The sequence below is a fragment of the Fringilla coelebs genome (assembly GCF_963513975.1).
Source record: "Fringilla coelebs genome assembly, chromosome: 12".
NCBI classification, from domain to species: Eukaryota; Metazoa; Chordata; class Aves; order Passeriformes; family Fringillidae; genus Fringilla; species Fringilla coelebs.
This window is the reverse complement of record NC_140038.1, coordinates 4,285,143-4,308,431: the sequence shown is the minus strand read 5'-3', so window position 1 is coordinate 4,308,431 and position 23,289 is coordinate 4,285,143. Positions and strand designations below refer to the sequence as shown.

At 51.0% G+C, this 23,289-nt stretch overlaps 1 protein-coding gene across 2 annotated transcripts in view; it reads right to left on the bottom strand.

Moving 5' to 3' along the window:
• NPTN (neuroplastin) overlaps nucleotides 1-19,599 on the bottom strand; it is a 40,957-nt gene extending 21,358 nt beyond the window's left edge. Inside the window, exons 1-2 of one of the 2 annotated variants that reach the window (XM_084214061.1) lie at nucleotides 19,398-19,599; nucleotides 1,438-1,785 (exon numbers count right to left, since the gene is read on the bottom strand). In XM_084214061.1, the coding sequence (XP_084070187.1) occupies nucleotides 1,438-1,785; nucleotides 19,398-19,485 (436 nt within the window). In that variant the 5' untranslated portion in view covers nucleotides 19,486-19,599. The remainder of the gene's footprint in view (nucleotides 1-1,437; nucleotides 1,786-19,397) is intronic. The other variant, XM_084214062.1, reaches the window with a different exon arrangement.
• Nucleotides 19,600-23,289: the final 3,690 nt, after the last annotated feature.

Below are 23,289 nucleotides of genomic sequence, written 5' to 3'. Positions count from 1 at the left end.
GCTGTAATCTTTAGTTAGTATAGTATTCTTTAATATAATCTAGTATCATGGAGTAATAAATGAGCCTTGGGGTCCTCCTCACCATTCCTGCTGTATTTCCAATCCTGGGCTCTCTCCAGCACACAGCCCTCCCTACAGACACATTTCCAGGATCATTCCCAGGAGGGCAGAGCTGCTGCTGGAGGCCATGCAAGCATTCCAGTCCTTTGGGAGCCCAAAGGACACGGGAGGGGCGAGGGATGGGCTGAGCTGAGCAGCTCCTGCTCAGGGACCCGGTGTCACTGCAGGCACTCACAGCACCGGGCTCATCAGCCATTCCTCCACGTGCACCAAGGCTGTTTCCATTCCCAGAGGGAAGGTCTCTGATCCAGCAGTGCCCATGGCAGCACCAGGCTTTGGGGACGATTTTTCAATGTACCCAAATAAGTAATCAAGACACAAACAGAGTTTTGTACCCAGTAAGGCATTAAAGGGTTATTTGTGCACAGAGCACAGGAGCAAGAACAAACTTTTGCTCTGCTCTTCTGTCGGCTGAGGGCACTGAGAAACCACCCAAAACAAGTTCTCATGTACCCGCACGCTGCAGATTTCATTCCCTCTACCTGAAACTCAGCAGCCATTTCTTTAGGCAAATGCAAGTTTTACATCTGGCCCAAAATTCTTCTCTACAGAACCTGACCGTATGAACTCCCAAATCCACGTGGGGTGAAAAGCAGAGCGAAGGCAGGAAAGCCTTGCCAGAAGCAAGAACAAAAATGCAATTCTGGGAGAAGCACAGCCTCTGCTCCCAGAGCTCTGCTGCTGCCAGGAGCTGCACCCTGGATGGAGTCACTGAGCTCAGGTTTGGGCTCAGCACCGGGCAGGATGCTCCCCCCTGCTCCCATAGGCTGCATCAGGAATGGCTGCACCTCCTCAGTGCTGCTGCATCAGAGAACTCCTTAGGAACATGCTGCTGGCCAGGAAGGAAAAGAAACACCACCACTTCGTGGAAAAATCCAAACACGAAAGGTCACGTGGAACTGAAAGGGAAGGATTTATCCAGAAGCAGATATGGAACCAAAACCAGGTGAGGAGGCATTCCCAGAAACTCCAAGAGAACAGAAGAAATCAAAATAAAACGGTTAGAGTTGGGAAAAGAACATAGAAATCAAAGAGAAAGGCACTGGTGGAGAAGCCAGGGAGGCTGGAAACCTCCTACAGAACTAAAAGGAGGAGGGGACAAACACAGATCTGGTTTCACAGGGAAGCTCTACCACCACACATCCCGAGGTTTTCCCAAGAGCTCTGTCCTAAGGAGAAGAGACACGGGTGGCACACAGGGTCAGCACTACAGGCCGGGAGGAGGACAGGACAGGGTGGCAGAGGGTGGGGACACGGGGGCGGGGTCACCAGACTGCCTCTAGACACTACAGTGCCACTACTGGGGGCCGGACTCACTCTGCAGGACGCTTATAGTAGCCTGGGCTCGAATCCACGTAATGGAGGGATTTTGCCTCAAGTCATTCCTCCTGGGATCGTTGCTGGCCCTGCACTCGTAAGTCCCAGAGTCTTCCAAGGTAAGGCGGGTTACTCTCAGCACACTCACCCCATTGGCCCCGTAGGCAGTGTTAATGGTGACACGGCGCTTCCGAGCGCCATCCCACAGCTGTTTGAAAGCCTCTGCCCGGTTGACTTCCGCATACCACCACTGGATCTCTGGAGTGGGGTTCCCAACCACATCACAGTACAGTTCAAAGGCGTCCCCCGTGAGCTTAGTTTCTGACATGGGCGACTTGACAAACCCGGCTGCAGGGAGGGGCAGCAGAAACGCAGTGACAGAGCGGCAGAAAACAACAGAGCTCGCACACAACACAGCAGCGGGGCAGAAAACACGGTTAGAGACATGGCATCGGCAGTGACACGGCTTGGGGACACCCAGGGCAGCTTGGGGACACCCACGGCATCGCAGTGACACAGCTTGGGGACACCCATGATGGCTTGGGAACACCCGGGGCACCAGCAGTGACACACGCATGGCACTGGCAGTGACACGGCTTGGGGACACCCACAGCATCGGCAGTGGCAGTGACACACCCATGGCACCAGCAGTGACACAGCTTGGGGACACCCAGGGGACCGGCAGTGACACAGCTGGGGGACACCCAGGGCAGCTTGGGGATACCCACAGCATCGGCAGTGACACGGCTTGGGGACACCCAGGGGACCAGCAGTGACACAGCTGGGGGACACCCATGGTGGCTTGGGGACACCCATGGTATCAGCAGTGACACAGCTTGGGGACACCCATGGTGGCTTGGGGACACCCATGGTATCAGCAGTGACACAGCTTGGGGACACCCAGGAAAGCTTGGGGACACCCACAGCATCGGCAGTGACACGGCTTGGAGACACCCAGGAAAGCTTGGGGACACCCATGGCATTAGCAGTGACACAGCTTGGGGACACCCAGGGCACCAGCAGTGACACACCCATGGCACCGGCAGTGACACAGCTTGGGGACACCCACAGCATTGGCAGTGACACAGCTTGGGGACACCCAGGGCACTGGCAGTGACACGGCTGGGGGACACCCATGGTGGCTTGGGGACACCCAGGGCACTGGCAGTGACACAGCTGGGGGACGCCCATGGTGGCTTGGGGACACCCAGGGCACTGGCAGTGACACAGCTAGGGGACACCCATGATGGCTTGGGAACACCCATGGTGGCTAGGGGACACCCATGGCATCAGCAGTGACACGGCTGAAGGACACCCAGAGCACCAGCAGTGACATGGCCTGGAGACCCATGACATCAACAGTGACACAGCTTGTGGGGACACCCACAGCACTGGCAGTGACACAGCCTAGGGACACCCAGAGCAGCCTGGGGACACCCACTGCATCAGCAGTGACACACCCACAGCATCAGCAGTGACACAGCCTGGGTATACCCATGGTAGCTTGGGGACACCCATGGCACTGGCAGTGACACAGCTTGGGGACACCCACGGTCCTGGCAGTGCCAAGGCTGCAGGGCAGGAATTCCTGCTATCCCTGCTCCTGCCTGCCCTGGCAGCTGCCCCTGGCACCCTCCCCGAGGGATTTCCAGGCCTTTCCCAGCAGCTCGGGATGTGCCAGCTGAAGGGTCCCTGCTCAGGGATCTGCTCCCTCAGGAGGTTTCTTTACCTGAGCCACCCACAGGGGCACCAGGGTAAAACCCCAAACCCGTGCCAGCTGTGAGCTCTGCTCTGACCTCCTCTCCCATTTATTTATGGCTTCCAGGGCAGGGAATTCCCCAAGATACAAGTGTCCTATTTTCCTGACCAGCCCAGCTCTGGGAAAAAGGGAATTTCAGTGGAATGAACACTCACAGGCCACAAGGTTGTTTTGTTAGGAACCCACAAAGGGCCCTCAGCAATCCCCCCAGGGTGGGGAGGGCTGATATCCCTGCTCAGGCCACAGTATGGGATATTCTGGATATCCTAAATCCTGCCTCAGAGCCCCGCTGGGAGCACACACACACACATTAAATTGTCCTTCAATCCTATTGCCAAAGATATTTAGGAGAATAGCAGTGCCTCAACCAGGCCCTTCCCCCTGGGCCCCTCCTAAAACTGCAGGATTAGGACACAGCTGGCCAGACAGATTATGCAGCAAAACCCGTCCTGGTGCTGTGCTGGGGCTGTGCTGGGGCAGGGGACATCAGCAGCGTGGGGAGGGACAGTGTCACACCAGGAAAACCCTGTCCTCAGATTGTGCCATCCCTGGCCTCGCATTCCTGGCTTGCTTTAGGATGAGAGGCAAATCAATGAGGTCTGGAAATGGGGACTCGGAGCACTCATTAAACAGCATTTAATGAGTGCCCAGTGACCACAGCCACAGCCCCCCGATGGCCACAGCCCCCTGATGGCCACAGCCTTTAATGAGCAAAAGCCACAGACCCCAATAATGAACAGCCACAACCCCCAGTGACCAGCACTGACCCCCCCAATGACCAGCACTGTCCCCCACAATGACCAGCACTGACACCCCAATGACCAGCACTGACTCCCCCAGTGACCAGCACTCCCTGGGATGCCAAACAGCCTCCATACCTAAATTAACAAATATTTCAATTACCAGGGGCAGTTCTGGGTTAATACTTTGCACTTCCAGCCGCTCACAAGCAGCAGCAGTGAGCGAGGTGATGCCACCAGAGGGCCACTGCTCACGGTGACAGCCAGGAGCTGCACAAGGAGCTGGGTCTGCCAGCACTGAGCAGGAATGCTTTAAAAAGACCCAAAAAAGGGGAAAAAAAGGTGAATTATTCCCGAGGCTGCAGCACAGGGCAGTGGGAAGGGAAGTGCTGCTGCCTTTGGGCCCTGCCAGTGGATTCCAGGGCTGTCCCAGCACGGAGTGGGTGACACTGCGCAGGTCCCGGTGACGCAGGAGCTGCCAGAGCCCGGCCTTGCCTTTCTTGGGCCTGTCCCACAGCTCAGCTCCTGCTCCAGAGACAGCAGCACAACAAAATCCCAACCCAGACAGAGCCACAGGGCTGCCTCAAGGGACTGAGCTCAGCTCAACCCCAGAGAGCTGGGAGTAAATTCGGTCTGACCCCAGAGATGTGGGACTGTGCTTGGTTTAAACCCAGAGATTTGAGACTCTGCTCCGTTTAAACCCAAAGATTTGGGACTGCTCAGTTTAAGCCCAGAGATTTAGGACTCTGCTCAGTTTAAGCCCAGAGATTTAGGACTCTGCTCAGTTTAAGCCCAGAGATTTGGGACTGTGCTCCGTTTAAACCCAGAGATTTGGGACTCTGCTCTGTTTAAACCCAAAGATTTGGAACTCTGCACCGTTTAAACCCAGAGATTTAAGACTCTGCTCGGTTTAAGCCCAGAGATTTGGGACTGCTCAGTTTAAACCCAGAGATTTGGGACTCTGCTCAGTTTAAACCCAAAGATTTGGGACTCTGCTCAGTTTAAACCCAAAGATTTGGGACTCTGCTCAGTTTAAACCCAAAGATTTGGGACTCTGCTCAGTTTAAACCCAAAGATTTGGGACTCTGCTCAGTTTAAACCCAAAGACTTGGGACTGCTCAGTTTAAGCCCAAAGATTTGGGACTAACCTAAAACCTCTTCTGGCAGAGGTTTATTTACTCAAGATTTTATCTCATCCCCCAGTGGTGTGGATGGAGATGAGGAGAGATTAATGCCCAAAAACCAGGGAAACATTTCAGTGTGCACACAGAGTTCCAGGGGCTCCTCACATTTCCAAACTCTGCCTTAAAATTTGTGTTGGGGAAAGAAAATTAAATCCCCAACTGAGAAAAAAAACAGGATTTTCAGAGCTCATGAATTCTTGTAAAATCTGGCAGGGTAAGAATACACAAGGCAGTCGTCCCTGAGCTACAGAAATTATTGTTTAATAATTCAAATATCCTTTTGGAACTCAAATTTCATCAAGGTGGAATTAAGGAGAATGGCCCTAGAGGAGCAGAGCAGGGAGGATTTTTATCTCCCCAAGTTAAGTCTGGCGTAAAAAAGGTGTTTAAAAAAATAAAAGTGCTTTGTCTTAAGAGCCAAGTTGAGGAAAGATGTTAAGCCAAGCTCAAAGACAGCAAAAGCCAGGTTTAAGACACACAAAGAATTGACAAATTATGATCACAATGAAGGAAAAATAAAAGAATTTCCAAGGAAGTTTTCAATCCCAACCAACACAACTGTAACCAAGGAGCCCCAAAAAGCAAGATAATGCTCCCACCCCATCCTCAGGCTGCTGCTCAAGGTGAATTAAATCAATTAAATCAATGAAATCAATTAAACCCCCCTTAAATCACATCACAAAGCACAGTGCCAAGCTCAGAACTGAGAGTCAACGAGGCTAAAATGCAAAAATAAACCTGATTTTCAGTCTGGAGCCACAATAAATAAAGTGTAACTGCTGTGGGACTGAATGAGTTCAAGCCTGGCTGTCTTTACAGCAACAACCTGCCTGGAAAAGCTCCCAACACATCAAAATTTTGTATTCCACTGCTTTCAGGCCTTCAGAAGAGTTCTGGGGGTTTTATTTCCCTCAATTATGCAGCCTGATTTTTTTTAATTCTTCATATAAAAGAGCAAAAGTGCAGGTGGAAAAGGCAAGAACTGCTCAGCTCTGCCGTGCCCTCACCTGAGCTGATTTTTGCTTTATTCCCACATGGACAATTTGATGGGAATATCCCAGAAAATCCAGGCAGGAGCTCCCCCCACTCAGCCGGGCTGTGTTAATGAGGTGCCCTGGCTAATTAACACATTCTCCTTCTCTTAATTAAGTGCCAAAGAGTTCTGTGGGTGGGGAAATCTCACTTCGGCAGAGTGTTGCTGGAAAAAAAGCCACCCTGATTAACGATTTGCACCTTGCCACTGCTCACCTCCACTGAAAATCTTGGAAATTAGTTAAACACACCAAAAGTGACAGCTGGGAGAGGTGAAACACTCTGGGGGACAGGGACAGGACACAGGGATCAGTTCAATAAATCAGGAATTCAGGATGGAAAGGATTCCTGAACAGGGATCAGTTCCATAAATGAGGAATTTAGGCTGGAAAAGATTCCTTAACAGGGATCAATCAGTTCCATAAATCAGGAATTTAGGCTGGAAAGGATTCCTGAATGGGGTCAGGACACAGGGTAAGTTCAATAAATCAGGAATTTAGGCTGGAAAGGATTCTTGAACAGGGAAAGGACACAAGGTAAGTTCAATAAATCAGGAATTTAGGTTGGAAGGGATTCCTGAATAGAGATAGGACATAGGGATCAGTTCCTGGGGATAAATCAGGAATTCAGGCTGGACAGGGTTCCTGAACAGAGACAGGACACAGGGATCAGTTCTATAAATCAGGAATTTAGGCTGGAAAGGATTCCTCAACAGGGATCAGTTCAATAAATGAGGAATTTAGGCTGGAAAGGATTTCTCAACAGGGATCAGTTCCATAAATGAGGAATTTAGGCTGGAAAAGATTACTTAACAGGGATCAGTTCCATAAATCAGGAATTCAGGCTGGAAAGGATTCCTGAATAGAGACAGGACACAGGGATCACTCCTATAAATCAGGAATTTATAGAAGGATTCCTCAACAGGGATCAGCTGTATAAAAGAGGAATTCAGGCTGGAAAGGATTCCTGGATGGAGACTGGACAAATCCTGGGGATAAACTCCAGGAAGGCACTGCAGCATCCTGCCTGTCCACACCCATTTTCCATAGGATCGATGCTTTCCCATTCTGTTCTCACCAGGAAGCACAAAATGAGAAAACTGGCACGGATCCCATTCATTTTTGCCAGCTCCAGAGCAGCTTCAAGCCAGGCTTGAGGCACCCAGGTGAGCCCAGAGCTATCCCTGGATTTAATTCCTGGATTTAATTCCTGCCTTCTCATCCTGCAGCTTCCCAGAGCTGGGAGAGAGGAGAAGCCAGCCCAGAGAGCATCATCTAAAATGCAGGAGCTGTGCCAGGGCTCGTTCCACAGGCAGGGAAACCTGAGGATTCATCCCACAGCACTGGGATCAAACATTCCCTGCATCCCCCACTTCCCTGCACAGGAGATTTGGGGCAAATTCCAAAAAACTCATCCTGAGGGGAATGGTTTGGGTGTGGCCATCCTGGGAATGTACCCGAGGGGGAATTCCTGGCACAGATGGACACGGGGATCAGTTCCTGGGGATAAATCAGGAATTTAGGCTGGAAAGGATTGCTGAACAGGGTAAGGACACAGGGATCAGTCCCATTAATCAGGAATTTAGGCTGAAAGGATTCCTGAACAGGGTAAGGACACAGGGATCAATTCAATAAATCAGGAATTTAGGTTGGAAAGGATTCCTGAACAGGGTAAGGACACAGGGATCAGTCCCATTAATCAGGAATTTAGGCTGGAAAGGATTCCTGAATAGAGACAGGACACAGGGATCAGTTCCATTAATCAGGAATTTAGGCTGGAAAGGATTCCTGAATAGAGACAGGACACAGGGATCAGTCCCATTAACCAGGAATTTAGGCTGGAAAGGATTCCTGAACAGGGACAGGACACAGGGATCAGTTCCATTAATCAGGAATTTAGGCTGCAAAGGATTCCTGAATAGAGACAGGACACAGGGATCAATTCAATAAATCAGGAATTTAGGTTGGAAGGGATTCCTGAATAGATATAGGACACAGGGATCAGTTCAATAAATCAGGAATTCAGGGTGGAAAGGTCTCCTGAACAGGGACAGGACACAGGGATCAATCAATAAACCAGGAATTTAGGCTGGAAAGGATTCCTCAACAGGGATCAGTTCAATAAATGAGGAATTTAGGCTGGAAAGGATTCCAGCACAGGACAGGACACAGGGATCAATTCAATAAATCAGGAATTTAGGTTGGAAGGGATTCCTGAATGGGGTCAGGACACAGGGATCAGTTAAATCAGGAATTTAGGCTGCAAATGATTGTGGAAGGTCCTCTGGCCCCACAAACCCCTCAGATCAGCCTCAGACCCTCCCACCCTGCCCCACCCCACCACCAGACACTTTTATCCAAGTTTCCCTGGAATAAAACCAGGGATGCTTCCCTTCACACTTTGGAAACATAGCTGGTATTTTCTGGCCACTTTTATGGTGCAAAACCTGACCTGAGCAGCCCCAACTCTCTGAGGAAGCACATCCAGGCTCTCTGGGAACACTCCTGGGAGGACAGGCACACTTCCCCCAGCTCCAGGGAATTCCCTTCCCCCAAATCCGCTCCTGGCTGGGCTCAGGACACTATTCCAGGGATTGTAGGTGACAATCCACCTGAAGGGTGCTGGTGCAAAATAATTTTCATCTCACTGCAGACTTGGTATCCAATATTCACTTTAGCAGGAAGCATGGAAAATCTCTGATTTACCTAAAACACTTGGATCATCATTCTGGAATAAAGAATAGATGGATAAAGATGGAGCAGAGCCAGCCCTGACCAGCCTGTGAACCCAGACCCAGAGCAAGTCCAGTGCCTCAAAAAGCACATTTTTCCCCATATTTCAATGGAAATATTAGGGAATATCAGTGCTGGAGTGTTCACAGGAAACACCAGTTGTATTTCCAGGGTGCCACATCCCTCATGTGCCATAAAAAACCCAAGAACTTCTTGAGGCAATCCCACAATTTACAAAACCCCCTCTGAAACCACGGCTGGCAAAGGCATTCCAGGGAATTGTCAACTTCCAGCATCCCCTGGAAAATGCAGCTTGGGAGCTGGGCTGAATCCCTCCCAAGCAGATTTCCTTCCACAGGCAATCTGTCCTTCCTCTCCCAGAGGTTTTTCCAAGGGTTCAACCCCCTCATGCTCAGCAAAGGCAGGAATTGTTCTCTGCTCCTCCCTGGCAGGGAAGAATCCCCCCAGCCAGCAGCGCTGCTCTCATCCCTTTTTCTAGGGATCCAGGGATTTTAGTGCTGCACCTGAGGAATGGACATGAATCCCTCCAAAGCAGGAAGGCTCCTGGGAAGTGCCAGAAAATCCATGTTAACAAGTAAAAGCCATTCCCTGGAAAGCAGTGGGAAGGGATTCAGCTGCAGCACAGGAAGCAGAGGCTGAGCAGGCAGCAATTTCAGCAGCTGAAGAGCTCAAAAAACTTTAAAACAGCATAAAATTCCTGTCTCAAAGCCACTGAAAACACCTCAAATGTTGATAATAAAAATGATTTTGTGTCAGATTAGCACTGTAAAATCCTCAGCCTGCTTCTCTAATGGCGTGGTGCAAGGGTTTTAAATAACCAGAGGTTTCCAGAGCTCCCCATTCTCCCCTGACCTTTCCTGATCCAACAAATGTGTTTGACAGGAGACTGATCCCATTCCTCTCCAGCAAAGCTGCTTTTCCCCCCTTTTATTCACTCTGCAGGAGCTGCTCCACATCCTCGTGAGGGAGGGAAAGGACATTTTCATGCAGCGACCTTTCACAAGAAATGCCCTTTGCTGAATTGGGGATTATGTAACAGAGGCTGAGGAGAAGCTGCTCAGCCACAAAAATAATTCCTCAGCAGCAGCAGCACAGGGGATAACGCTCCCAGCACGTTCTGCTGCCCAAACCAGAGGTTCAGCTGCCTGATGTGTGAAACCCTGGCCCTGCTGCTGGACATGGGGCCAGAGATGCTTTAATTATCCCACAGTGGTGAAGAATTGCTGCCCCTGCTCAGTGCATCCAGGAGAATGTTGGAATTCCAGGCACAGGGAAGAGGAAAGCAGGGAGGAGATGGATTAAAAAGCAGCAGAGATGGCACACTGTGTGCAGCAGATTTCCTCTGCTGTGCACATCGAGCTCCTGGTTAAAAATTGTATTTTTAGGGGTATTTTTCCCCAAGCAATTTTTTGAGCTCTTCAGCTGCTGAAATTGCTGCCTGCTCAGCCTCTGCTTCCTGTGCTGCAGCTGAATCCCTTCCCACTGCTTTCCAGGGAATGGCTTTTACTTGTTAACATGGATTTTTTGGCACTTCCCAGGAGCCTTCCTGCTTTGGAGGGATTCATGTCCATTCCTCAGGTGCAGCACTAAAATTCCTGTATCCCTGGAAAAAGGGATGAGAGCAGCGCTGCTGGCTGGGGGGATTCTTCCCTGCCAGGGAGGAGCAGAGAACAATTCCTGCCTCTGCTGAGCATGAGGGGGTTGAACCCTTGGAAAAACCTCTGGGAGAGGAGGGACAGATTGCCTGGAAGGAAATCTGCTTGGGAGGGATTCAGCCCAGCTCCCAAGCTGCATTTTCCAGGGGATGCTGGAAGCTGACAATTCCCTGGAATGCCTTTGCCAGCCGTGGTTTCAGAGGGGGGTTTGTAAATTGTGGGATTGCCTCAAGAAGTTCTTGGCTTTTTTTATGGCAGGAAACACAATTTCCCATTTCTCCCCAAAGCCCTGGGAGCTGGGATGAGGATGGGTTCCAGCAGAGCCCAGCTCCTCCCTCTCCCTGAGGAGGTTTGATCTCCACAGCCCTACTGACACTGCTGAGATTATGGGGCCAGAAATAACCTGTGCAGGCAGCTCCCCCAGCACCCCATTCCCGAGCTGGAATTCCACTCCTGCACGGATTAGTGCATCCTAATCCCCAGCAGGAATCACCTCCCTGGGCTGGGCACTCACACTTCACATCATTTCTGTGCTGGAGGGTAAAAATATCCCCAAAATGCCAATTTGTGGGTATTTTGTTGAGTTTGAGGGGGAGCCCCACAGCTCTTCCCAGAGCTTTCCCAACAAAAGCAAAATCCAATTAAAAGCCAAGCAGATTTGGGCTCTTCAAAGAGGCAGCAGGGAAAAAAAAATAAACACTGAGAGAAGCTTCCTTTGCTCTATGTAAATTAAAAAAATTAATATCACCACCATGGTACCAACAATAATTGTGTTTAATGACACTGCAGGGATTTTGTGGTGACTGAGAGGAACAGAAACGGTGACCTAAACAAAATCTCATTTCAGCCACATCCCCTAACCTGAGGAAAAAGGTTCTACTTGTGTTGATATCCAAGAATTCTGCTTTATATCCCAGAATTCTGCTTTATACCAAAGAATTCTGCTTTATATCCCAGAATTCTGCTCCATACCAAAGAATTCTGCTTTATATCCCAGAATTCTGCTTTATACCAAAGAATTCTGCTCCATGTCACAAAATTCTGCTCCATACCCATGAATTCTCCTTTATAACTCAGAATTCTGCTCCATACCCAAGAATTCTGCTTTATATCAAAGAATTCTGCTCCATACCCCAAAATTCTGCTCCATACCCCAAAATTCTGCTCCATACCCCAGAATACTGCTCCATATCCCAGAATTCTGCTCCATACCCCAGAATTCTGCTCCATACCCCAGAATTCTGCTCCATACCCCAGAATTCTGCTCCATACCCCAGAATTCTCCTTTATATCCCAGAATTCTGCTTTATACCCAAGAATTCTGCTTTATACCAAAGAATTCTGCTCCATACCCCAGAATTCTCCTTTATACCCCAGAATCCTGCTCCATACCCCAGAATTCTGCTCCATACCCAGTGTTCAAATCTGTCCCCTCACAGGGTCCCTTGTGCTCTCCAACCAGAGGCCAAGTTCAGCTGTGCAGCAATTTCCCACCAGCTTTAAAAGATTATTTTTTTTCTCTCAAAACACCTGAATAAAGCCCAGCAAAAGCAGCTCCTGTGGGAGGATTTATCCCCCAGATAAACTGATCCGAGTGTGACAGGCATGGCACAGCACAGAGGGATTTTCTGTGAGCCCCCAAGAATTTGCTGCTGAGGTTTTTCCCAAACCAAAGGTGCTTTTCCCACTTTTCCACTGCCATCCAAGCAAATCCAGGTTGCCACAAAGCACCCCAAAATCCTGATTTAGCAGCTCCCTATCTCTGAGGTGTTACCCTTGGCAAAAGCACCACACCAGGGTCATGTTTGGGAAATTTTGGGAATTCCAAACCCATCCTGTCAGGCCCCAAAGCAGGAAAGCACCAGGGCAGTGCCCTCCTGTGGTTTTGGCTCCATTCTCCCACTAATTCCCTTCCTGCAAACCAAACCCCACTTTTTTTTTTTCCTTTTTTAGCCTTTTTTTTTTTCTTTACTCCATATGGCTCAAGATTGGGGTCACCAAATCACTACTAAAAATAGGGAGCTTTGGGAGCCTGAGACCCCAGAGAGGCAGCTCAGAGCCTGGAGTGAGAACAGCTTTAATTTGTTGCATTTTTATCTGACAGGGTTTTTAGCACTTTGCTGCAGGTTCTGAACTGCTCAGCAAAGTGCTGAAAAAACCCTGTCAGATAAAAAATGCAACAAATTAAGGTTGAAGGAAACCATCAATATCATATCCCAGCCCTTTATCAGGTTCAGCAACCTCAAAATTGGGGAGAAATGGGAAATGTCCTGGCTCTGGTTTGGTTTTGGAAGCAAAAAGCCAATTACATATCTTATTAAAAGAAATTAAAATATTGAATTACCCTGATGCCTGACAGGGAGCAGAAAAGCTCTCCCAGCACCCAGGGGTTACAGCATCACTCCCAACCCTGCTGCATGAAGAATTGGCAGGAATGGGATAAAACTGAAATATTACCAAAAAGATAAAAGTCAGAGGTGACACTGGAAGGGAGAATCCAGAGGTGAGTGTGATCCTACAGCATGACAGGATGGCTGCCACATAAAATAATGAAGTTTCTAGGCTAGAGGGAATAAATACAGCAAAATTAAGCCCAGAGTGACACCCTGACTATTTTTCACTCAGAGCTCTCCAAGCACAACTCCAAAGTCCCAGTTCCACCTGTATTTGGAATTTCTGCACCCAGCCCTGAAGTGTGCCTGGATTTTACCTATCTCAAGGGATTTTTTTACCTTTATTGGACCTTAAATAAACCCCACTTGTTTCTGATCACACAGCAGAAAAGAACTGGCTTGGATTTCTTTGTTTCCCAGGGAGCAGGGCAGGCAGGGCCCAGCTTCCCAATTCCCATAAAAACAAGGAAGAGCCATCAAGGGATCCCAAACAGGTTCTGAGTCACAACCCTGAGATGTTTGGGTGCTCTGGGATTTGGGAAATACTTCCCAAAGATCTGTTTCCCAATCCCCTGCAGTGCTCAGCTCCCAGATTCTGTAGCAGTAGCAGAGGAGGAGCTGCAGAGCTCCCCTGGCCAAATCAAACCCAAATGAACTCTCCAATAATGAACTTCCAGTTTATTCCCTGGAATCCTGAAGTGGTTCCAGACCCTGAAGTGGAAACCCAGCTGGGTTGGTCAGTGCAAACTGCCCCTCTTCAGCTAAAACTGAAAAACATTCCTGTTCTGCTCAGCCCAGCAGGCTGGAGTGATAAATATTTACAGCTTTTTCTTTTCTCCATGCCATTTATTCCTTGCATGCCCCAAGAGGGGAGCAGGGCTGGGAGAGCTGGGGGTGCTCACCTGGACAGGAGAAGGCTCCAGGGAGAGCTCAGAGCCCCTGGCAGGGCCTGAAGGGGCTCCAGGAGAGCTGGAGAGGGACTGGGGACAAGGCATGGAGGGACAGGACACAGGGAATGGCTAAAAAGTGGAAAAGGGCAGGTTTATGTTAAATACTGGGGAAAAAGTTCTCCCCTGTGAGGGGATGGAATTCCCAGAGAAGCTGTGGCTGCCCCTGGATCCTGATGACTCTTCCCTGTTTTTATGGGATCCATGGAGAGCTGCAATCCCTGATCCTGGGGATCCATGGAGAGCTGCAATCCCTGATCCTGGGGATCCATGGAGAGCTGCAATCCCTGATCCTGGGGATCCATGGAGAGCTGCAATCCCTGATCCTGGGGATCCATGGAGAGCTGCAATCCCTGATCCTGGGGATCCCATGGGAGCTGCAATCCCTGATCCTGCCCTGATCCCATGGAGAGCTGCAATCCCTGATCCTGGGGATCCATGGAGAGCTGCAATCCCTGATCCTGCCCTGATCCCATGGGAGCTGCAATCCCTGATCCTGGGATCCCATGGAGAGCTGCAATCCCTGATCCTGGGGATCCCATGGGAGCTGCAATCCCTGATCCTGCCCTGGAACAGGGACCCCACGGAGAGCTGCAATCTTTGACTGAAGACAGAAGAACCAGCAGGATGGGACTGCATGGGCTGGAGCTGTAATTGGACAATTAACTCCATTATGCAAATGGCCCAGAAGTTATCAAAGTGACAGAGCCCATGACCAGCTGTCCATTTTTGTGACCATTTTGGTTCACCTTGGCTGCAGCCCTGGCTGGGCTCTTGTGCTGCCCAAGGTGGATCCATGGAGGCCTCCTAATAAATCCCTGCTTTATTCTTGAGCTCAGTCTGGCCTCTGCTCTAGGTCAGCCTTCACAAGACACCATTTTTGCTCAGACCAGACCCACACCAAGCTGCAAACCTGTATTTTCTAACCCTTTCACCATCCAGCAGCTCCCTAACACCCCATCACCTACACACAGAGCAGCCGACCCGTGATTCAGAGCTGCTTTAACCCCCTCCAGCACCATTTCATTCACTCCACGCAGCTCCAAACGACGGCAATTCAAACCCCATTTGCAGCCTGAAGCACCACAAAGCTTTTCCCAACAAACCCAAAAAAATAAAAAATCACCCCCGGAGCGCTCAGCCAAGCTGGTGCACGCTCAGGTTTAAAAATGCTCCGAGCATCTGTTTTTTTGCAAACTCCTGCTGTCCGCCCTCACGGAATTCTTGCAGGCTGCTGGGAGCTCTCTGCACTGCCAAGAGCCTTCCTTCCCTGGGCACTTCCACCCATCCCCTCAGCACTTCCAAGATCTTCTCTGTCGCTTTTCCCAAGCTCCTGCCTTTCCATGTGTTCCCAGCTGCTTTTCCAGCTGAAGTTTTGGGTTTGAGTGCATTTTTTCCAGGCTCTGATATTTCCTTACCTCTTCTTTTCCTATTCTAGCAACAAAAGTGCTGTAGCTGCTTTTTTAAAATATAAATAAAGTCTTATTTTAGGTTTCCAAACCAGTGGAAGAACCCCAAGATCCCTGTGAGTATCCTCAAAATGTCATGAGCTACACCAGTCGCTGCTGTGGATTTTAAAACATGGAATGCAAAACTATTGGAATTAGAGCAAAAAAAAATCCTTTTTTTTTCTAGTTTATTAGAACCAGAACAGGATATTTTGATCTATTTTTCCTCTAGAAAGATGTCTCACAGTGCAAATCTACAACAACAAAAGCAGCACCAGGCACCAAAAAAATGTTTAACCCGGAGTGAGAATAAATTGCCCTGAAAATAAAACCACAGATAATTATAATTATTTGAATGATTGGATATTGAGTTTGATAGAGCTTTGCTATGTTTTAACAGCCAAGCTCCCTCCTCCAGCTTTGCACAAGTCAGGAATTTGTATTTTGGAATTCACTGGGAAAAAGTCACTGTGTTTATTCCCAAATATTCCTGTTTTGAGGAGTTTGAACACACAGAGCCCATCCTCAAACAGTCAGAGAATCAGACTGTGGAATCCCCCACCAGCCAGCCCAGCTCCAGCCTCCAGAAAGAAGAATTCTGCTGGGAAACTTTGAAAAAATGGGAAAAAAAAGGGGTTTGGAGTAAGGCAGACCCAAGCTGTGAGGCTCCCTGTGCTTTGCTGCACCTCCTGCTTTAATCAAACCCCAACTTTAGAGGAACTGATTAGAGAAAAACACCCCCAAAAAATAAAATCTCACTACTGGAGCCAAGTGCAGCACGTGTGTGAATTTCAGGGAGTTGCAATAACGACCAAAATGAAAATAAAATCATGAAATAAAATCCATGATGGGCCCTGAGGATGACAAAGCCACCTCGGGCTGGGGACATAAAGCAGCAGAAGAAGGGGAGATCCTGCCTGGAGAAGGAGGAGGAGGAGGAGGAGAAGAAGAGAACTTTGAACGTTCTCCTCACTGCTCAGCCCACACTCAGCTCCAAAAATGCTCACGTTCATCTGGGCACCAGGAAAAGGCACAGCAGAGCCCAGGTGGTGAGGAATGAGTGAGGTTCAGTGGTCACAAACGAGGATAAAAGCAAAGTTTTTCACTGGCTCCTTCAAGAAGAAATTAATTTGCAGAATTCAGATGAGCTTAGCTAATTTTCCTGATTTTATGGCCACTTTTATGCTGGTTTCTGCCAACAGAAAATCAATATTCTGGTTTCAGCCAGCTGGTTCCTTCTCCACCCGTGCAGAGGATGAACTAATTGGGTTTTATTTTCCCTCATGCCCAGCTTAGAACGACCCAAACAATTTTAGGGTGAAGAATTCGCAGAACTTGCCACTTTGCTCCCACTCCAACTCCTGCATTGGTGTGCTAAAAAACCACTGCAGATTTCCCAGATTGGGGCAGCCCAAGCAGCAATTTTAGACAATAAAATAACATTTAAATCCCAGCCACTCTGGGGTGGGATTATCACTGCACTGATTTTGGTTTTCCAGCTACTTGTTTGGAAATAAAGGTATTTCAAAAGTGAAACAATGGTGGAAAAATCACGTTTTCCTTCCCTCCATGCTTGGAAGCATTAAAGTGATTTTCCAATAGCTGCCCTTAGAAAGTGCAGGTCAAACACAGATCTTCCTGACCGGCTTTTTCCAGCTCTTCCTCCTCATCCTTCCCCATCTCTTCCCCAGTTCCATCAGAACTCTGCTCTGGATGTAAACCATGAGCAGAAAGTGATCATTTTCCCAGCAAAATATTCAGGAAAAGTTCAATTCCTGCCACATTTCCCTTAAGATCTTAAGGTGTTGATGCAAAAGCTTTCAAAATAAAGCCACCCGAAAAATAAAACCCTCAAAATAAAAACCTTTCAAAATAAAACCTTTTAAAAAATAAAACCCTCCTCCCAGTTTTAGCAAGATTAAATCCATAGGTCAGCCTGACTCCAAATATTCTGGGTTGCATTAAAACTTGGAAAAATTACTGGGAATTCAGCAGTGATCTCCTGTCAGAGGTGGGAAAAAAAAGCTTTTTTTCCCCACAAACACTCAGCATTCCAGCGGGGATTTTCTGCTCCAGGTGAGTTCCAACAGGTCCGTGGCCATTCCTCCACCACCCAGACTTGGACTATTCACCTTTCATCACTCTGAGGGTTCCACATCAATAAAAGATAACAAATTCCTGCCCTTTGGGATCCTCCCCTGCCCCTTCACAGCACACACCCACAGGTGAGAAGCTGCTTGCAAAGGAGATCTGAAGGAATATTCACAACTGGGGAAATGGCTGGACCTGTTCTCCACCCACAGAGGAATTGTTCTGTTTCAGGAAGCTCCCCATGGGCCATTATTTGCTGAAAAAAGCCCAGTTCCTCCTTTTTACATTAAAACTGGAGCAGCAACGAACCTTAACTCACAAAGATCTTAATTTTTCGCTCGGCTTGGGGTGCTCCACCCCTTCCCAAGCAGATTTTCACTCACCTGTGTGAGCACCCGCAGCACTACAAAAACTCCCTCACCACTTCATTAAAAATAAATATTAATCAGCTTCCAGCACACACCAGCGGGCTGCAATCTCCCTCACGCCAAGATCACTTGGGTGGGGACAAAGCTCTCCCCAAAATTCTCTTTTTATCACTGACCTCCAGACTCCCAAGTGCTGCCACTGTCCCGCAGCCACTCGGGATTGTCACCCCAGCTGCTGGCACCTGACACCTTCCCTGCGCGAACATACGACCCATTTCCATTTAACCCCCGCCCTCCCAAGGCTGGAATTTCTCTGGGAACTCAGCATCCACAACTCAGCCGCGTTCCCAGATCCCTAAATCCCGCACAGCTCCAGCAGGGTGTTCCCAGACTGCCCCACTCTGCAGAGAGCCTCCGGTTTTCATTCACGGCCCCGGTGCCAAACTCTGGCTCACAGAGACACGAGGCTCACTGCTGCTTTCATGCAGCAAAATCTGCAGGTGCTCAGGGAATAACTCTCACCTGGGATCTTTAGGACAGCATTTTTCCCATTTAGATATCGCTGTCAAAACACCCTGAGAGCCCCAATGCTGGCCCGGTGGAAGGTATCCCTGCCCCTGGCAGGGGGTGCAATGGGATGGGCTCTAAGGTCCCTCCCAACCCAAAGCAGAACGTGAGATTCCACACTCCTGCCATTCCAGGATTCCCCTGGAGCAAAGAGCCAAGGCAAAATTCACCTCAAGAGCCAGAAAACTCTAGGACTGAATATTATCTGCAGGGCAGAAAGGAAGGAGAGAGAAGAGAGGATGAAATGATGAAGCCGGGGTGGAACTGGTGTACGAGAGAGGCAGCCCTTCCTCGTGGGCAGGTTTTCCCAGCGGATCCTCCCGCAGGCCGAGCTCGCTGCCCTTGCCGGCCCTCCAGGCCCGGGCAGCGCTGACCATGATGCCGCACCGGGAGCAGACAGCGCTGCCCGGCCTGGCAGGAGCACACAGGCATTTTCCTCGGCGCTGCGGGATTTCCTTGGAGCAGGAGGCTCGGCTGGAGCAGCCTCTTGGCCCCGCTCCTCTCTGCCACTAATTGTCATGCACTTGGCTGCGAACTCGCCGGGGAGGAGGCAGCCGCGCTGGATTTAGCTCACGCTAGCCTACAAGGAACGGAGAAGGCTTGGGGTGTGGTGGGTTGGTTGTTGCCTTTTTTTTTTTTTTTTTTTTTTTTCCTTCTTCCCCCCTTAATTCCTTCTTTTACTCTCCTATCAGAAGGACCTCTCCAGTTGCTAAGGAACTACGGGCTTTATTGCATTATAAATGATTTAAGGCGGCCCGGCAGATGCAGGTTCAGTAGGCGGGAGGAGATGAGGAGATGTTCCATTTTACCGGCGGCACCAGGCGCCTCAGGAGGAGCCGGGGGGGCCGAGCCTGTCCCCCCCCCACCTTTTCTCCTCCTTCCCCTTTCCCTGAGGGGCCCCAAATCACCAGGGATTCCCCCCAAACCCGGGCTCGCCCCCCACCCGCGGGGTTGCCCACAGCGCACCCGCCGCCATAGCAACGCGCCCCCCCCGCTCCCCCCGCCGCCGCCGCCCTCCCTCACCGTTCTGCGCCGCGGCGGGTCCCGGCAGCAGCGCGGCCGTCGCCAGCAAGAGCGAGAAGGCGGCGGGGAGCGGCCCGGAGCGCGGCATCTTCCTGAGGCAGGGGCAGGAGGAAGAGGAGGAGGAGGAAGGCGAGGAGGCTGAGGCGGCGGCGGGAGCGGCGGCGGCTCCGTCCGTCCTTCTCCGCCGACCTCCTACCGCAGCGCAGCGCCCGCTCTCGCGAGATCCGCCGGGGGCGGGGGGCGACGCCGCCGGGGAGGGGAGGGGACGAGACGGGACGGGCGAGGCGGGGAGGCGGCAACAGCGCCCGCTTCGCCCGCCCCTCGCCGCCATGTTGGCCCCGTTCGGCCCGGTCCGTCCGGCGCTGACCCGTCCGCGGTCCCGAGGCTTCTCCTCCTTGCCGAGCTCTCGAGCTGGCGGCGGGACAGGGACGCCCAGGCGGCGGGGAGCTGCCCCCTGCCCTTTCTGCCGTGCCCTCAGGGGCGCCATGGCGGAGGCCGCCTGAGGGAACCGTCCCTTCAGATTTACCATGGTGGAGCTCACCTGAGGCAGCTTCCCACCCGGAGCGTTGAGAGTGGGATGGAGTAGCTCCTTCTCAGGGATATGTCCCTTCAGAGACACCATGGCAGAGCCTGCCTGAAGGATCTGTCCCCTCAGGAGCACTGAGGTTACCGAGAGTGCAACCCCTCTTCAGGGATCCATCACCTCACAGACTCCATGGCGGAGCTGATGGAATCCCGTCAGGGGCACTGAGGCTGCCATGGTGGATGGAGCCCTTCCTCAGCAATATGTCCCCTTAGGCACGCTATGGTGGAGCTCTGAGGGATCTGTTCCCATAGGGGCACTGAGGGTGTGATGGCAGACACCCTTCTGAGGGCACCTTCCCCTCAGGGCAGCATGGTGGAGCCTTGCTCTGGGACACCATGGCAGAGCCCGCCTGAGGAATCCATCCCTTCAGAGCCACCATGGCAGAACCTACCTGAGCCATCCATCCCCTCAGAGACACCATGGCAGAACCTGCCTGAGGAATCCATCCCCTCAGAGCCACCATGGCAGAACCTGCCTGAGGAATCCATCCCCTCAGGGGCACTGAGTAGCATGGCAGGGTGCCACCTGAGGGATCGCTCCCTGCAGGCGCCATGTTGAAGCCTGGCTGAGGTATCCTCCCCTCAGGGGCACTGAGGGCAAGATGGCGAAGCCCTCCTGAGGGATCAATGCCTGCAGGCACCATGGCAGAGCCTGCCTGAGGGATCCATACTCTCAGAGACACCATGGCAAAGCCTGCCTGAGCTATCTGTACCCTCACGGCCGCCATGGCAGAGCCTGCCTGAGGCAGCCTCCCCTCAAGGCCGCCATGGCGGAGCCCGCCTGAGGGATCCATCCCTTTCAGGGGCACGGATGGCAGAGCCCCCCTGAGCGATCCATCCCCTCAGAGACACCATGGCAGAGCCTGCCTGAGCCATCCATCCCCTGAAGGCCACCATGGCAGAGCCCGCCTGAGGCAGCCTCCCCTCAAGGCCGCCATGGCGGAGCCCGCCTGAGGGATCCATCCCCTCAGGGCCGCCATGGCGGAGCCCGCCTGAGGGATCCATCTGCTCAGGCCCGCCATGGTGGACCCCCTCTGCCTGGGATGTGAGAAGCACCACACTCCTCCTCACTTCTGTTCTTCATGGGCTTAAAACACGGGTGAGTACAAGGCAAGAGCTGGTGCTTGGCTCTGTTCATACTCACTTTCAGAGTTTCTATGCCATTCTGCAGGGGCCACTGTGTCAGAGGAACCCAATTCCACCCCAAATTGTTCAGCTTAAGGTCCCCGCACCCACAAAACACTGATATAATTTTAAACACCATTCTATCCATCACTTCTGTGCTTCCACACAAAAGATTTTTCAAGGGCCGTGTCATTTTTGCACAACTAGGAAGCCGAGGCCGCGTGAAGCAAAGGTGTTTGCTGCAGGTTAGCAGTGGAATTGTGGGCAAAGAGCACAAAAACTCTCTCATGGATGACTGGACAAGCCAGGCAGGCTGGAAATCGGCTGTTGGTGAGCTTTGGGTGGCTTTTCTCTATTTTCCTGTCATCAATCACAGATGCCAGGTCAGATTTGCTGGTCGCCTTTGCTTTGTTCTGTGCCCGTGAGCCCAGCTGATGGCGAGGAGATATGAAGCTTGTAGGAGATCGTGGGACAGACCAGCAGAGAATGAGACTGGGGGAAAAACCAGCAGAAAATCCTCCCGATCAGATTTTCAGCTTTCCGCAGAGCCCCGCGTCACCAGTGCACCCATAGTGGGGTGGGCTGGGAAATAAAGGGTGGTGACATCCCAAACTGCCCTGGTTGCTTGACTTTGGTTCCTCCTCCTTCACCCTGCCCAGCTGATCATCAGCAAACAGACTCCAGCACGGCCTTTTACTGCTGCTGTGACTCACTGAAAGCAAGGAGCAGGCACACCTTTTCCATGAAAACCCTGCTGAAATCCCTGCCCGAGCTCTTCAGGCCACAGCTGAGGATGGCAGGGGCGAGGTCACACGTGAGGAGCGGCAGTTTTTTGGCCGTGTGCTGGTGCTCCACGTCATCCTGGCTGCCCCTGGCTCCCCAGGGATGCCAGGTTTGGTGTGCCTCAGAGATTCCACTGCGCTGGAGAATTTCCACTGTGCATTTCCATGACTCACTGTTGGTGCCAGCTGATTCATCTGTGTGACACTACCCTGCTTTTTCTCACCGTGGTGTGGAAACATCCTCTTTTTTTTTTCCCCTCTGTGTGGAACAATTCTGACAGCAGCCCTTGTAAACCAGACAGAAAGGGAAACAGAGACCCAGAAATCCAGTTTTACCCAGCGCTGCCCCTCGCCCTGCTCTTTGCACTCCGCTTTCCCAGGATTTTGCCGTAACTCTGCTCCTTGCAGACACCCACTCTCTATTAGGCCTTACCTCCAGCGCCTGTTTTCCAAGTTTGGAAGGAGTGAGCGCTGGGAGCAGGCTCTGGATCTGCTCAGCAATCCTTGCTCCGTAACCATGGCAGCTCAGGGTGACTCACTCTGCCACAGGCCCGAGCCCAACTTAGCAGGAGGAATTTTTTTACCCCCCCTCTGTCACCAGCTTGGAGTTTCTCTCCACAGTTGCATAACTCAGCTGTCACTTGTGTTCCTCTGGTTCTGCCCTGCTGTCACCTGGAGGTTGTTCCCCAGGCAGGGAATGAAGGGGCTGATCCATGGATTTGTGATCGTACAGCACAAGAAAGTTCCCATGGCCAGATTTCCTCGTGGGTCTGATCCCGAGCCTCTTGGAGCACAGAGTTCCTAGAAATCCCTAAAATTTATAACAGAGTTCTCAGGTATCCAGCCATATCAACTGTGGCCAAAAAAACCCTCTTGTTGTTCCATGGGCGAGGGAATCCTCTTCCAACTGGAGTTATGGGATTTGCCAGCCCTAGATCCACCACGGTGGCTCAGGAGTGAGGAAAAATCTGGGATTCCAGCAGATGGAGGCTGAGCAGGGTGATGGGTTTGCCTGGTGTGGGGATGGTCATTCCTGGCCTCAGGAATCCCAGAGAAAACTCAGTTTCCCGCAAAGTTTCCCAATCCCTGCGTTTTCCCTTCAAGCAAGATCCATATTTTCACCTGGGAGGGGTTTTAATATTGATTATTCTCTGCTTATTCTTTCAGAATGAGGAAGACAGAAAATCTTGGAAGCCAGACAAAGAGGAAGCAAAAAACCCCATAATCAGCAGGAATTTCAGTTCTGAGGGAGCAGCACAGAGGCATCATCCTTATTTTGTGGGGGAATTTGGAGCTTGTCTTCTTTCAACTGTGAGTGTTTTTGAGATCCCGGTTATTTCGATGTGTTTAGTGACGTGCTTCGGCACTTGAAAGCTTTCACAGGGTGGGTTGGGGTGGAA